The 14,349-nt window shown below is 44.8% G+C and overlaps 1 protein-coding gene across 1 annotated transcript; it reads left to right on the forward strand.

The window, feature by feature from the left end:
* The first annotated feature begins 2,124 nt into the window (after positions 1-2,124).
* On the forward strand, positions 2,125-14,282 carry AWAT2 (acyl-CoA wax alcohol acyltransferase 2). The gene is made up of 7 exons (XM_079124930.1): positions 2,125-2,664; positions 10,400-10,510; positions 10,862-10,932; positions 11,146-11,350; positions 11,570-11,744; positions 12,406-12,605; positions 12,826-14,282. Exons 1-7 carry the CDS (start codon positions 2,580-2,582, stop codon positions 12,978-12,980), a joined length of 1,002 nt encoding a protein of 333 aa, XP_078981056.1. The 5' UTR covers positions 2,125-2,579; the 3' UTR covers positions 12,981-14,282.
* Positions 14,283-14,349: the final 67 nt, after the last annotated feature.

The raw sequence follows: 14,349 nt of genomic DNA on the forward strand, positions 1-14,349 counted from the left end.
ATTTGACACAAATCATCATCCCTGCTCAGAAACTGATCTCTCCTCCTCAGGGCCCAAGGATTAATTGCCTTGGAGTCCTGACTTTTGGAGATTGTCACTGCTGCCCTCTTCTACCAGCAGGCCTTTCCTAGAACCAACATTCCAGTCAAGCAGGTGACCTTGTATCTTTAGCAGAATTGAGTGGCATAAGACTGGAAAGTACCCAGGCTGGGGTAGGGCCTATGGTGGGTGCTCACCAACGGGAGGCATCTGAGTCTCAGAAAGGAGAAGGTTTAAGTGGGGCTTTTGTTTCAGAGGAGACATCATGTGTTACATACATCTGATCACTTCTTGCCATCTTCACTACCACCAAACAGGTCCTAGGAACCATCATTTCCTGCAGAGGAGTATTGCCATAGCCCCTCCAAGTTATCTTCTTTTTCCCTGCCCCTTTAAAAACACAAGCTGACCCTGTCTCTTCTCTGCTCAGAATCTTCCAGTGGCACCCCATTTTGGTCAGGGTAAAAGGCCAAGTCCTTTCGTTGACCTAGAAGGCCTTCTGTGATCTAGAGCCTACCAGTATCTCTGACCTCACCTACCCAGTTCTTCTCAATTCACTTGTCTTCTTGATGCTCCTTGAAACCTGCAAGGAACTATGTAGTTCAGACAGTCACACACCTTGCTTCCTCATGTCCCTCAAGATTGTACTCAAATGCCACCTTCTCAGTGTGGCCTTCCCTGACCACTCCTTTTCACTATAAAGCCTGCTCTTGCTACCCAAACCCTGCCCACTACTCAGTACTTGTGATCTTCCCTACACTGTTCAAACTTTCCCTCCATAACACTGATCACCTTATAACATACCATATAATTTGGTGATTAATTAATTACTAGCTGTCTTCCTTTGCCACAAGCAAACTTCTCAGAGGCTTAAATTTGTTTTGGTTGATTTTCCTCATTTATGTAACCCAGCTGCTTACAACAGTGCCCGGCCATATACTATGTCCTCAACAATTATATGTTGCATTAAGAAACTCTTCCAGGATTTCTCTTCTCCATGTTCCTGACCCACAGCACACACCTGGCTGGCCTTACATGCCTTCACATTCCCCAAATTCCATCATACTCAGACACATACTTGGAGATGCCACCTAATGAAGAGGATATGTAAACACATGTGCTGACAACTAGAGACCTTTGTACATACATATTCATATGCAGTGGTCACATGTGCATATGTACATGCATTGAGAAATCATGTTTTCAAAATTGATTTACTAAGACCTTGAGGGAACTTTTTGCAATATTCTGTTATAAAAATTCAAACATACAAAATAGTTGAAAGAATAATATGGTGAACACTTACTGCCTAGATCATACAGATAATATTTTGCTATATTTGATTTTTTTATCTATCAATCCCTCTATCCACACAGAAATACACTTTATATGCATTTTAGAATAAATTGCAGACATCAGGACTCTCATAAACACTTCAGCATCAACAAGAGTTCAGTATTTGTTTAGATTTCCTTGTTTTTTGGTATTAGAGATTGAACCCAGGGATGCCCTACCACTGAGCTATATTTGCATCCCTTTTTATTTATATATTTTCTGAGCAAGGGTCTCACTAGTTGTACAGAATGGCCTCAAACTTGCCATTCTTCTGTCTCAGCTTCCTGAGTGGTTGAGATTGCTGGCATGTGCCACCATGCCTGACCCATGTTTGTTTACTTTTAAGGTAGAATTTACATTCAATGCAAGGCACAAATCCTAAATGTATATTCACTGAATTTTGATAAATGGGTTTTTGATCTGTGTAACTCAAAGTCCTATCAAAAGAGATAATATCACTTTTATCCCCAAATCTTCCATCAAGCTCCTTCTTAGTAAATCCCTTAGCAGAGGGCAACTACTGCTCTGACTTTTTTTCACAATGGATTAGTTTTGCTTATTCTAGAACTTCATGTATATGGAATAATACAATATGCGCTAACATTTATTCATTCAATAAAAAAATTGTTCAGTACCTAATGTGTGCCCAGAGACATACATGTGATGTTTCTTCACTGTGAGTAATGAGTGCTCCTAGACTGATCAAAAGGTCAAAGGTATTATGGGGTCTGCCCTGTGATGTCTCTTTAGCCCTCCAGGTACATTCTCTCTGAGTGACCACCGATAGTTGGGCCTCAGAAACAGAGATGTAGGCCCTGTGTCTCATCTGAGCCCTGGGTTTCTACCTCCATACTCCACCATTCCAGACTGGCCCTGGAACTTCTCAGCAACCCCAACCCCACCTACTCACTTCCCACACCAGGCCTTCAGCCATGTTTCACTGTCCAGGTGTGCGAAAAGATGTCACAATCTCAGTGCGGGCCAAGTCTGAGTGGGTAAAAGTGCAGGTATGTGGGCAGCTGGAAGGCACTGGACAAGCAGAGGCGGATGCAGTCCTGCAATCCTGTGGAGGGGCATGGCAGGGGGCGGAGACTAGGCAGCGCTAGAGAAGAAAGCATGAAGAGAGGAAACAAAGCAGGCCCCTGAGCAGTCAGGGCTGGGCAGCCTAACAGCACTTACCTGGAGCCACTGGGATCCTGGGCATAATGCTTTTGCCCTCCAAGAAAGACCTTAAGACCGCCATGGAGGTCTTTGCTCTTTTCCAGTGGGCCCTCAGTGCCTTCGTTATCGGTGAGTCTTCAGGCTTGTGTAGAGTGACCAACCATCCTGGCTTCCCTAGGAAGGAAGGATTTGGGGTTTTTAGAATGTTCAGTGCCCAAATTGATGTTGTCAAACCAGGACAGTTGGTCACCCTGGTCTGTGTCCTCACCCACCTGGGTATGGGGGCATGGCATTTGGGAAACCTGTGTGCATGTGTGAGTACCTACAAATCTGTGCCTGTGCAGGAATGCATGCATGTGCACATGTGCACCTGTGCCTTGCTGCAGGTGTGTGTGGCAGGCCCTCCTGGGTCTACACTGCAGTGTGGAAGTCATGTTATGAGATGATGGGGAGCATTTCCACCGAGGGTAGCTAAGGAGAAGAGCTTGGCTATAACCCCAGGGACTTGAGCAAACATCTATGAGTAAGAGTTGACCTGATGGTATGACAGGATTCTAGAACCTTCTTGTCAGTGTCAGCTATGGTTCTGTGTGTAGCTATTACTCTGAATTTTTATGCAGAAAATAGCTTCTACTTCATAAGATTGGCAGAGGCTAACATAAAATAATAGATGTGAAAATACCTGGTACAAAGTAAGTACCTAATACGTATGCATCCCCTTATCTGGTCTCTTCCATGTAAGCTATTCATGCTAAAAACTACACACACATAATTATAGCTGGCACTCAGAGGGAGGCTCAGGAAACCTGTTGTCCAGAGGAACACACCCATTTATCCTTCCATTTTTTCCAACACCTATACCAGAAACATTCTGTGAAGTTGATTGACATGCTGACTACTGTGTTCTAGATGTTGAAATAAACCATCACTGTGGGAAGGGGTCCTGAAAAACAAAAATTTTGCCTGTCCAGTGGTTCATGTGAGTAGTGGTTAGAGTCAAGGACATGAATTAAATGACCTTGTAAGCTATCTGGGGATAAAGAATGTACATAGGCCCTGGGAACTTGGGCGCTGGCACAGGGACATGTCAACAAATAGGGCATTCCTTACTGCAACTCATTTCCAGGCTAGGAGCCAGGGAGCAGGGACTCAGAGGCCTGCCTTGGGTGGCTACCAGGACTCCCTAAGACTGAAAAGAGCAGCGTTAATTAACCTAGGAATGATGGCAATCAGAGCTGGAAGAAATCAGAGACAGGAATGCATATGTATTAGGTACTTACTTTGTACCAGGCATTTTCACATCTGTTATTTTATGCTAGCCTCTGCCAATCTTATGAAGTAGAAGCTATTCTTATGCATAATAATTCATACTAATAGGTACACACACATAATGATAGCTGACACTTACCTAATATTAGATAACATTTATTGCCCCCTTATTTCATGCCAGGCACTGTTCTGAACACTTTGTGTGGCTAATTAATCTCCATTGTCCAGCTGAGAAAGCTGTAGTTCATGTGGTAGAAGTGGTCAGTCCAGGATTACATGACTGGCAGTGGAGGAGGTGGGCTGGGAGTTGAGTTCCTGAGACCTCAGTTCCTTTCTTTGTCCATTACATCTGCTGACTCACTGCTGATTGGGAGGTTTGGTGTGGAACCTGGAGTACACATGATGTGAGGGGGAAGCAGAAAGCCAGACTTCTGCATATGTAAAAGTTCCTTACTGGTAAGGGGAAAGGTCAACTCAAAATGACCTCCTACTGAAGACAAGGGTCCTAGCTGGGCCTGTATATTCTCCCTGCCATGTGTCCTGGGCAAACACTCTTCAGTAAGGGCTGAGTTCATCATTTGACTAAAGGGGTAACTCTCCTCAATGTCATCCCTCCAGCTGCTGGGGCTCAAAAAAAATTCTGAAGTGAAAGTGCCAGGAAAAGAACTGAGGAAGAAGTTTCCCTCTCTGGGCTGGGGCCTCTTCCACTTGGTCAACAAGACTCTTTGGCTTTATGTCCAGGAGTCCCAGAAACTTCAATCAGCAGCCTTGTGGCACCTGCCACCAGTTCTTGCCTGTGATGTTGCTTGCTTTGGAACATTGAATTCTGTTCTATGCGTTGCCTATCTCTTATCTGAAATGCTCAGGACCAGAAGAGTTTCAGAGTTTGGATTTTCTTGTTTTGTAAGATATGCATATACATAATGAGATATCTTGGGGATGGGCCCAAGTCTAAACAAGAAATTGACTTATGTGTCATCTATAGTGATCTATGTTTCATCATCTGGAGGTAATTTTATACAATGTTTTTAGTACATCTAAATTTTGACTGCAACTGTCACATGAGATCAGGTGTCAAATTTTCTACTTGTGGTGTCCTGGTAGTGTTCAAATAGTTTAGGATTTTGTCCAGGTGTAGTGGGAGGCTGAGGCAGGAGAATTGCAAGTTTGAGGTCAGACTGGTCAACTTAGTGATGTCCTGTCTCAAAATAAAAAATAAAAAGTGTGGGGAATGTAACTCAGTGGTAGAGTACCAAAAAAAGTTTAGGATTTTGGAACATTTTGAGTTTTGATTTTTGGATTAGGGATGACCATCCTGTATTGTCTTTCTTGAATTCTTGTCCTATCCGTAGTCTTGTCTTGCTACCCATTACTGCAACTGTGTTCCCACAAGAGAGCAGAGTCCCCAAGTTCCAAGAATTGACACTGTATTGGAGGAGAAGAATGACATTTATTGAAGGCCACCCAGGGCCAGACCCATGAAGGGGATGAAGCTTTTCAACTGCCATCTCTTCTTCCTCAATCCAATCCCCAATCTCTCTCCTCAGAGTAACCACTGTTAGTGGGTATTGTGTGTGTGTGTGTGTGTGTGTGTGTGTTCATATAGGCAGAAATGGTGGAGATTTTACATACATATATATGTGTATAGATATATATACACATACACACACACACATGTATACACATAACCTAAAGAGAGTATAATATAGGTGTTGAAAATACAGTCTAGAGCCAGGCTGCTGATTTCAAATTTCAGCTCTATTACTTTTTATCTGTGCAACCTATATCAAGTTCTTTATCATCTCTGAGTCTTGTTTTTCTCATTTGTAAAATAGGTGTATTTAAAATATATTAATCTGGATAGTGTAGGAATGCTGTGGTAATAAATTAACCCTGAAATCTTGGTGGCTTATGTCACCAAATGTTAATTCTTTTTCATGCTAAAAGTCCAAAACAGGTCAGTGGGAGTCTCTGCTCACTGTGGACACTAATGTCAGAAAACAGAGGCATCTCCAGGTTGTGATACTACAAAACATGGCTTCAGGGGTTACCACAGCATACGAAGGAAAGTGAGTAGGGAACTCACATGAACTTCTTACTATCGCCAACCAAAAGTAATAGGTAATCAACAATGGGCCATAGCCTTAGCCTTATTTTGAACTTCTTTAATTATGAATGAGGTTGAGCATCTTTGTGAATGCTTACAAGTGACTTCTATTTTTCTGTTCACTTCCCAAAGGTTATGACCTTTGTTTTTCTATTGAACTCAAGTTGATCCTTGAAGGACAAATAAGAAGTAGTTAAAGAAGGGACAAGTGTTGGGGATGGAGAGTGGGCAACCTGTGATGATGCCAGGATGGTGGGGAAAGCCAGTGCATCCAAGGGATTGCCAGTGTTTAAGTGGAGTGGGAATAAGAGGCGCAGAATTGGTGCTTGGTACATATTTATTGAATGAATGAATGAATGAATGAATGAGAGAGGGAAGAAATAGAAAATTGGAGAAGCAGGTAGGGGAAAGATTGTGTAGGGCATTGAAAACCATGGAAAGAACAGTGTGTGGTGGCACATGCAATAATCCCAGCGACCGTGGAGGCTGAGGCAGGAGGATCTCAAGTTTGAGGCCCAGCTTTGGAAACTTAGGAGACCCTTTCTCAAAAGTTGCATGTACATATGAGAGGGAGAGAGAGAGAGAGAGAGAGAGAGAGAGAGAGAGAGAGAGATTTGGACTTTTTCCTAAGGGCCATATGGAGCCAGGCTGGGGTTTGGCACAGGATAATGGCATTAGATTTGTTGTTTTGAGAGAACATTATAGCTCTGCATAGTAAATTGTAAATTGATCACAGAAAAACAGGAGTGGATGCAGTGATGCCAGGTAGGAAGGAGGCTTTCAAGATGTGGTAGTGATCTGGACCAGGCTAGTAGTGATGGGGATGAAGAGAAGAGGAGAGATTCAAGAAACTGGAGTAGAATTAATATGACTTGGTGATCAGAAATGTCTTAGTTAAAGGAGGAAAGCAAGACTGAGGCTTTGGGTCCCAGGGTGAGCTGGCAGAGGGTGGGTGGAGCGGAGAAGGGTTAAGGAAGAGAGTGGCTGAAGGGCAGATAAGTACAGGGAGACCACTGTCCCAGTGGACTGTCGGAGTTAACCTCTGGGGTGCAGAGAGGTAGTATGGGGCAGACCAAAGAGCCATAGGTCCTGGCAGTAGAAGTAGTGGGTTCCAGGATTCCCGTCCTCTCATGGCTACAGGTGGCTCAATAGCCCTAGGCCACGCTCCTGTCTGCAGCACTGCCTGGGTTTGAGCAAAGTCTAAGGGAAATTGGGAAGTGTCGTCTGGATTAGACCCATGCCTCTCTTTAATTCTTGAAGTCAATAGTTTTATGTGACTTGTATCACAACTGCTAGCCACAATTGCTAGCTTTGCTGTATCCTGTCTTAGTTCTGTTCCCCAGAGGCAGCCACCTTTTTAAAAATATTGTTTTTGGTCGTTGTAGATGGATAGCATGCCTTTATTGTGTTTATTTTTATGTGGTGCTGAGGGGATGGAACCCAGTGCCTTGCATGTGCAAGGCAATTGCTCTACCTCTGAACTATAACCCCCGCCCCTACTCAACTTCTTTTTAAAAAAACTTTTTAGTTGTTGATGGACCTTTATTTTATTGATTTATTTATATTTGGTGCTGAGGATTGAACCCTGGACTCATATATGCTAGGCAAGTGCTCTACCACTGAGCCACAACCCAAGCCCTGGGGCAGTCAATTTCAATTTTGTTAGCTCTTTTTTTTTTTTTTTTTGGCAATTACTTCCATATTTCTGAATTTTACTATTGAAAACTTCTAAAGGTTATTTTCTTCCTCCCTCCCTCCCTCTCTCCCTCCCTCCCTCCCTCTCTCCCTCCCTCCCTCCCTCCCTCCCTCCCTCCCTCCCTTCCTTCCTTCCTTCCTTCCTTCCTTCCTTCCTTCCTTCCTTCCTTCCTTCTTTCCTTTTCCTTCTTTCTTTTAGTGGTACTGTAATGGAACTCAGGGCCTCACATATGCTAGGAAGTGCTCTCCCCCTGAACTAAAGCCCCAGCCCTAAATATTACTATTTTCTGATGTAACCATTTTAGACACTGTGACTTCCTAATATTATAGATGAATTTCTAATATTAAGCCTGAGATTGACTTCTTAATATTAACTTCCTAATAGTGAAAATGAAACTTTGGCTCTACACAACATTGCTAGAATTTCCTCTTCCCCTCTCCTCCCAAAATTGTTATGGCACAGGTATTGATTAAATGCCTGACTCTGCCTGGGAAATCTTAGTCACAGTCAAACTCTTTAGTGTACCAAGATTATACTTCCTTTCATGCATGACTTCTTGTTTTCCCTGGAGTTCATAATTGACTCATTTTAAATTTCTTTTGTTATCTGTTAGATATCTATTATTAATAACTAATTCATCCCCACATTCTCCATGGACATATTAATCTCTCAAAATGTGCAAACATATCAGGAATCTTTATGTTCCCCCCACTCTTTTTATTTCTTTGAACGTATCACTGCTGGAGCCCAGCATTTTCTTGTTACAACCTGGCCTTACACACAGGTGTTACTTCCAGGGTCCTTGAGGCAACTTGGGTGCAAAATTGAAGAAGGTGCTCACTCTCAGGGATGTGCAAGTGTTGGGATAGTGCTTGCACATTCCCAAGAGTGAGTGTCTCCTTAAATTTTGTGTCCTGGGAACTTTGCTCATTTCTTCTTAGCCCTGATTCAGCTCACTTTCCTCCTTCCTAGATCCTATGCCTTCCTCTTTCTTGATTTACACCTTCATTTTGGTAAAACACATCCTGAAGGAGTTTTCTGATTAAGGGATATGGGAGATAAATGATCTTAGATTGAGTATATCTGAATTCACATTCTACTTTCATACTTAGTTAATAATTTGGCTATATAGAGAGTATCTTAGCTGTGTGTCAGGTAAGTACAGAAGCTCCTTGAATTACCATGAGGTTATATCCTGCTTAAGCTATTGGAAGTTGAAAATATCTTAAATAAAATTGCATTTAATACATCTAACCTACTGAACATCATAGCTTAGGAGCAGATTACACTGTAGTGTATCAGTTGTTATCTTATGTGACTGAGAGCTGTGGTCCACTGCCACTTCCCAGCATGCAAGAGAGAATCTTACACATATTGCTAGCCCAGAGAAGGATCAAAATTCAAAACTTGAAGTTCTTTTTCTTTTGAACACATATCACTTTTGCACCATTATCAAGTTGAAACACTGTAAGTCAAACTATTATGACTTTGGGGCCATCTGCATTTGAATCTAGAATTTCCTTGGTTCAATTTTTCAGAGAATAATTCTCCCATCATCCAGTTGTGTAGGGGAGGAGATGAGACTTGCAGTTCTAATTCCTTGAGATAAACTCAACCAGTCCTCTGATTTTTAAAGCCTGTGTGTCATCCCTGACTTTTGGGACACTGGGTCCCTCCAAATGCCTAGTCTTTGCCAGATTCTTCAGTGCAAGTAGGCTTGCTTCTTGTAGGCATTCCCCTCTCAGGTAACTAGATTTCAGCTTTATTTATTCTTTTTTTTTAAACTAAAGCTATAGATGGACACAATACCTTTATTTTTTTTATTTTTTTATGTGGTGCTAAGGGTTGAACCAATTCCTCACACATGCTAGGCAAGCGCTTCACCACTGAGCTACAACCCCAGCCCCAACTTTCTTTATTCTTAACTCAATTACCTTCTCTTTCATCTACTTTGCAGCATGTGAATATTTTGCAGATATTTCTCATCTACTGTTGGGCCCTCTCTTAATTCTTTTTCTCTTTGTGGATCTATGTTAAAAAACATTTTAGGGATAATTTTCATGGGGCTCAGCAAAAAGTCAAGACAAAACGTTGTGTTCAATTGTCTATGTTCCACTAGGAGTGTTTTCTGTCCTCTCTAACCTTGATTTTGACCCACTTTCCCACACAATCTTACAGCTGCTTTAATAACTGAGTCCAGTAGTAATACCAAGTGTGGCTCCCTATGACTCATCTCCAGCAACTCTTCGTACTCCAACATCCACTATTCCTAGCTTCTTGGACCATATTCTAGCCCAGCTTGTGTTTTCCTTTGTCTCTTGTTTGCCTTCTTGTATGCTTCCAACCTGGCTGAAGGTGGCTCTTCACTTTCTCCTGTGTCCCCTTCACTGAAGTCTGGCAGAGAAGGTGCAAAGAGGAATACACGAGTTGGAGGAAAACCCTTCCAGGATTCCCGTCCTCTCATGGCTACAGGTGGCTCTCTGCCATTGACCCCACTACAGGCAGAACCAAGCACAATGCTGGGCAGGTCCTGGGGAAGGAGGGCTTACTGTGTGAAGCTCAGCTGCAGAGGAAAGCTCCTTGGCTTCTAGACTTGAATAGGGTTTCCATGGTCAGAGAGGAGAAGGGGACTGGGGACTTGGGCATGCTATTCCTGTGCTAGGGTGAGGAAGTGAGGGTCGAGGGAGCCTGGGTGCGAGGATGTGTGACCTTGGGGCGGACAGAACTTGGGAGTGAGGGTAAGTGTGAGGGACTGTGCACAACTCATTAACTCTGGGCTGGGCTCCCTCCAGCATCCACTGTGCTCCTCGGCAACCTCTACCTGCTGGTGTTCACACAATACTGGCCTGTCACTGTGCTCATTCTCACCTGGCTGGCTTTTGATTGGAAGACCCCTGAGCGAGGTAAGGGCCTTGTGGGACCATTTTGCCATGTGCCACATATGCATCCCTCTTCTCTGCTAATCTTGAGAGTCTCTGGCCCATACTCAGGAAGCCCTTCAGCCCGTCCCTTCTGGGCTAGAGAAGTGGAGGGAAGGATTCCTTTTGAGGTGTCAGAAAAGGCCCCAATTAGAACTAGAGTGGTTTAGGGAAGGGGAAGGTAATGAAGCAGGAGCTCAGCCTCTCTTTAATTGGCCCTGACATGCTTACCCAGGTTGTCACTTTTAAGAGGCCACTAGTGGGTAAGAGCACACTGTGGCAAGGGAAGACGACAGTAGGGTGGACAAAGCTATGCTACATTGCTTCTGCTTTCAGGTGGCCGCCGGTTTACCTGTGTGAGAAAGTGGCGCCTGTGGAAACACTACTGCAATTACTTCCCTCTCAAGGTGAGGAGCCCTGGAGGCCCAGTGGGACCCCAACTCAGTGCCAATTCCAGGTCAGCAGTTGGGTCAGTTGTGGTGGGAACTCTCCATATCGGGCCCTAGTGTGATGCCTGCTAGGGTTGTACACTGCCCAACCGCCTGGCCAGCCCCAGGAGCCCTTTCCCTTCCAAGACTCTGTCCTGGCTGTAGCTCTCCTGACTCCACTTTCCTCCACAGCTTTTGAAGACACATGATATTTCCCCCAGCCACAACTACATCCTTGCCTGTCACCCTCATGGGCTCATGTCCCATGCATGCTTTGGAAACTTTGCCACTGACAACGCGGACTTCACCAAGATATTTCCTGGCATCACCCCTTATGTGCTCACACTAGGAGCCTTTTTCTGGGTGCCTTTCCTCAGAGAATATATAATGTCTACAGGTGAGTTGGCTTCTAGGGCTTCAAATGAAAAGGAAAAAGTGGGAAGATGGGTGAGAGCAAGGCCAACTCCTTGATCCCCTCCCTGATCCTGAGTAGCTACACTCTGCTGGCCTAAGAGGAGGCTTCTAGCTCTTTCCCTCCTTTGAAGAGGGATGGAGCAGGGAATGTTAGGGGGATTGGAACATGGTCAACGACCTCTTGACTTTTTCTGCCTGCCAGGGGCCTGCTCTGTGAGCCAGTCATCCATGGACTTTCTACTTACCCAGAAGGGCACAGGCAACATGCTTGTTGTGGTGGTTGGTGGCCTGGCTGAGTGCAGATACAGCCTGCCAGGTTCTTCCACACTGGTCTTGAAGAACCGGTGTGGCTTTGTGCGCATGGCCCTTCGGCATGGGTAAGGACAGCTCCAGTCCAGAAGCAGGGGTGGTGGGAATCCAAAAGCCCGGTAGGGAAGGAGGAAGGGGTTTTGAGGAAGTGGTATCTAAAGAGGGAGTTGGGAGTATACAATTCACTGTTACTAACTAGGGCCATAATAAGCATATACAATTTGTATTTGTCAGTGAAAAAAAAAAAAAGCAACATTGTGTCTAGTTTGGAGTAGCGCCAGAGCCAAGTCCTCGAGGCTTTTCTACATAGGAAGAAAGGGTGGAGTGCCAGCCCTCAGCCTGTTCTCCTTCACACTAGCCTCTCATCTGGGTCAGTCCCTCTTTAAAAGGCAACAGGCTGAAACCCCAGCTCAGAGACACCCAAGCTTAGCATGTGGGGTAAAGGGAAGGAAGTTGAATGAAATGGCCTTTGGGTCTTATGGGAATTCAGACCTGGGGGTGCCCAGGAGTACCTGGGCTTGCTTCCTTGAGGTTGCTGATGCTTTGCTTCCATGGGCAGCCTGGGCTAGGCCATGGAGCCCTCACACTCAGCCTGGACCTAGGCACAGCTGGACTGAGATCTGGGGAGGCCTGTGGGCACACACTGAGGGAGTGCTGGCAGTCAGCATCTCTGGCCTTCAGCAAAGTCCCTAACTTCTGGGCATTAAAGAAGATGCTTTTCCTCTGCAGGGTGGCTCTAATCCCTGCCTATGCATTTGGAGAGACAGACCTCTATAATCAGCACATTTTTACTCCTGGAGGCTTTGTCAACCGCTTCCAGAAATGGTTCCAGCGTGTAGTGCACATCTACCCTTGTGCTTTCTATGGGCGTGGCTTCACCAAGAATTCCTGGGGCCTTTTGCCCTATGCCCAGCCCGTAACCACCATTGGTGAGTATGCCTTTCTATTGGTAGCCTTGGTCAAGAATCCAGGATCCAGTTCTGAGGCTGATCTGGTTCTCTGGCTGTGCTCAGAGACAGGGAGGCTGGCTAGGTTGAGGGGCAGGTTGGGGGCAAGGGTGGGGAGAAGCTGGGCTTGAGGCCTGGGGCCCATTCTGGGGAGTGAGCTATTCTGATATTTTCCTGTTCCCTCCTCTGTCTCCTCTGGCAGTTGGGGAGCCTCTACCACTGCCCAAGATTGAGAACCCGAGCAAGGACATTGTGGCTAAATACCACGCACTCTATATTGAAGCCCTACGCAAACTGTTTGACCAACATAAGACCAAGTTTGGCATCTCAGAGACCCAGGAGCTGGTGGTAGTTTGACAGACATCCCAGCAGCCTCACAGCTTGGTTGGAAGGTGTGAAACCTGTGAAAACAGGAGGTTGAACGAAAGTCACCTATTGGGCTCCTGCTCTTGATTTGACCTCATCAGGGGGAGGGATTGTCCATGGGGTTGTTTTCTGTACTGGTCTTTACACTTCCATCTTTCTCCTTTTAGCTCTTTGCTTTCCCCTTAGGGCCATGGGGAGATAGTCCCAAGAGGCAGGGGTGCCCAAGGGTAGAGGTGCCCTGAAGGCTCCCTCAGAAGGGACAAGAATTGAGGAAAACAATGGACAGAATTAAAAGCCCATCTTGTGATAGTATGTGTGCCCCAAGTGTTCAGAGGGCCCTAGGATCCCCACTCAAGTCTTTCCTTCTCCAAATCTCCAATAGCCTCATCTGACATCACCTCTTGCAGGGCCTGGTGCCTTAAGGGTCAGTGGACTTTGAGTTTAGGCTTCACACCTTCAAGCCATGTGACTTTGAACCTCGGTTTTATCTATAAAATGGGACCAATAATCCCTCCCCTAGCTACCTCAAAGGCTGTTGGGAAGATCAAATGATACTGGATGTGACTGAACTTTAAAAATTGGAGAGCTATACCAGATTATTCTCCAATCATTTAATTTCCTGTCCTTGAGCAAATAATGCCCTCAATTTCATGTCATCTCAATTTTTGAAAGAAATTTCATAGCATATGATCTGCTGTTGAAAGTTTAAGAAACTGATACCCTCTGCCACTCCTTATACACACTGTTTCCACCTCATAAAGCTATAATAGAATGGGTCAGGCTCAGGCCTCATTTCCCATCTTTCCCCCAGCAACTTGACTATACTTGCCTGGCCCTATAACTCGGCACTTTGTTTGAGTACCTGGTTTCCAGTAGCCACAAAGTACTCTCCTTCCGAGTGGTAATTCTCTCAGACTCTTGGACCAGTGGTTTTTGCAATGACAGGGTAACACAATTTGGCCCACGGGGCCCTCGTTCTATCCCTCTTGAGTGGAATGCCAATGATTTACCCGCATCGAGTTTTTCAATTTGGTCTATAATACCCTGTATATAGTGAAATATACTATCTTTGCCCTGGATGCCTGCCTCATGTGATGATTTGTACACAGCATGGCAAAAATTGCTTCCACTTTTCTGCTGTCTCTGGTACTTCTTGTGCCAGGGATTACAAATTCCCTCAGCTCTCATAAGGTACTTTTGCTTTGTTTTGGTGTTGGGAACGGAACCCAGAACCTGTGCATGCTAAGGATGTGCTCTACCACTGAGCTACACCCCATGGTGTTCTGAAATAGTCTCTGGATTTCCTGTGACTGGTCACCCTTTCCAAAAAAAAAAAAAAAAAAAAAAAAACAAACAAACA

Source organism: Sciurus vulgaris (genome assembly GCF_902686455.1).
Source record: "Sciurus vulgaris genome assembly, chromosome: X".
In the NCBI taxonomy this organism is placed as follows: domain Eukaryota; kingdom Metazoa; phylum Chordata; class Mammalia; order Rodentia; family Sciuridae; genus Sciurus; species Sciurus vulgaris.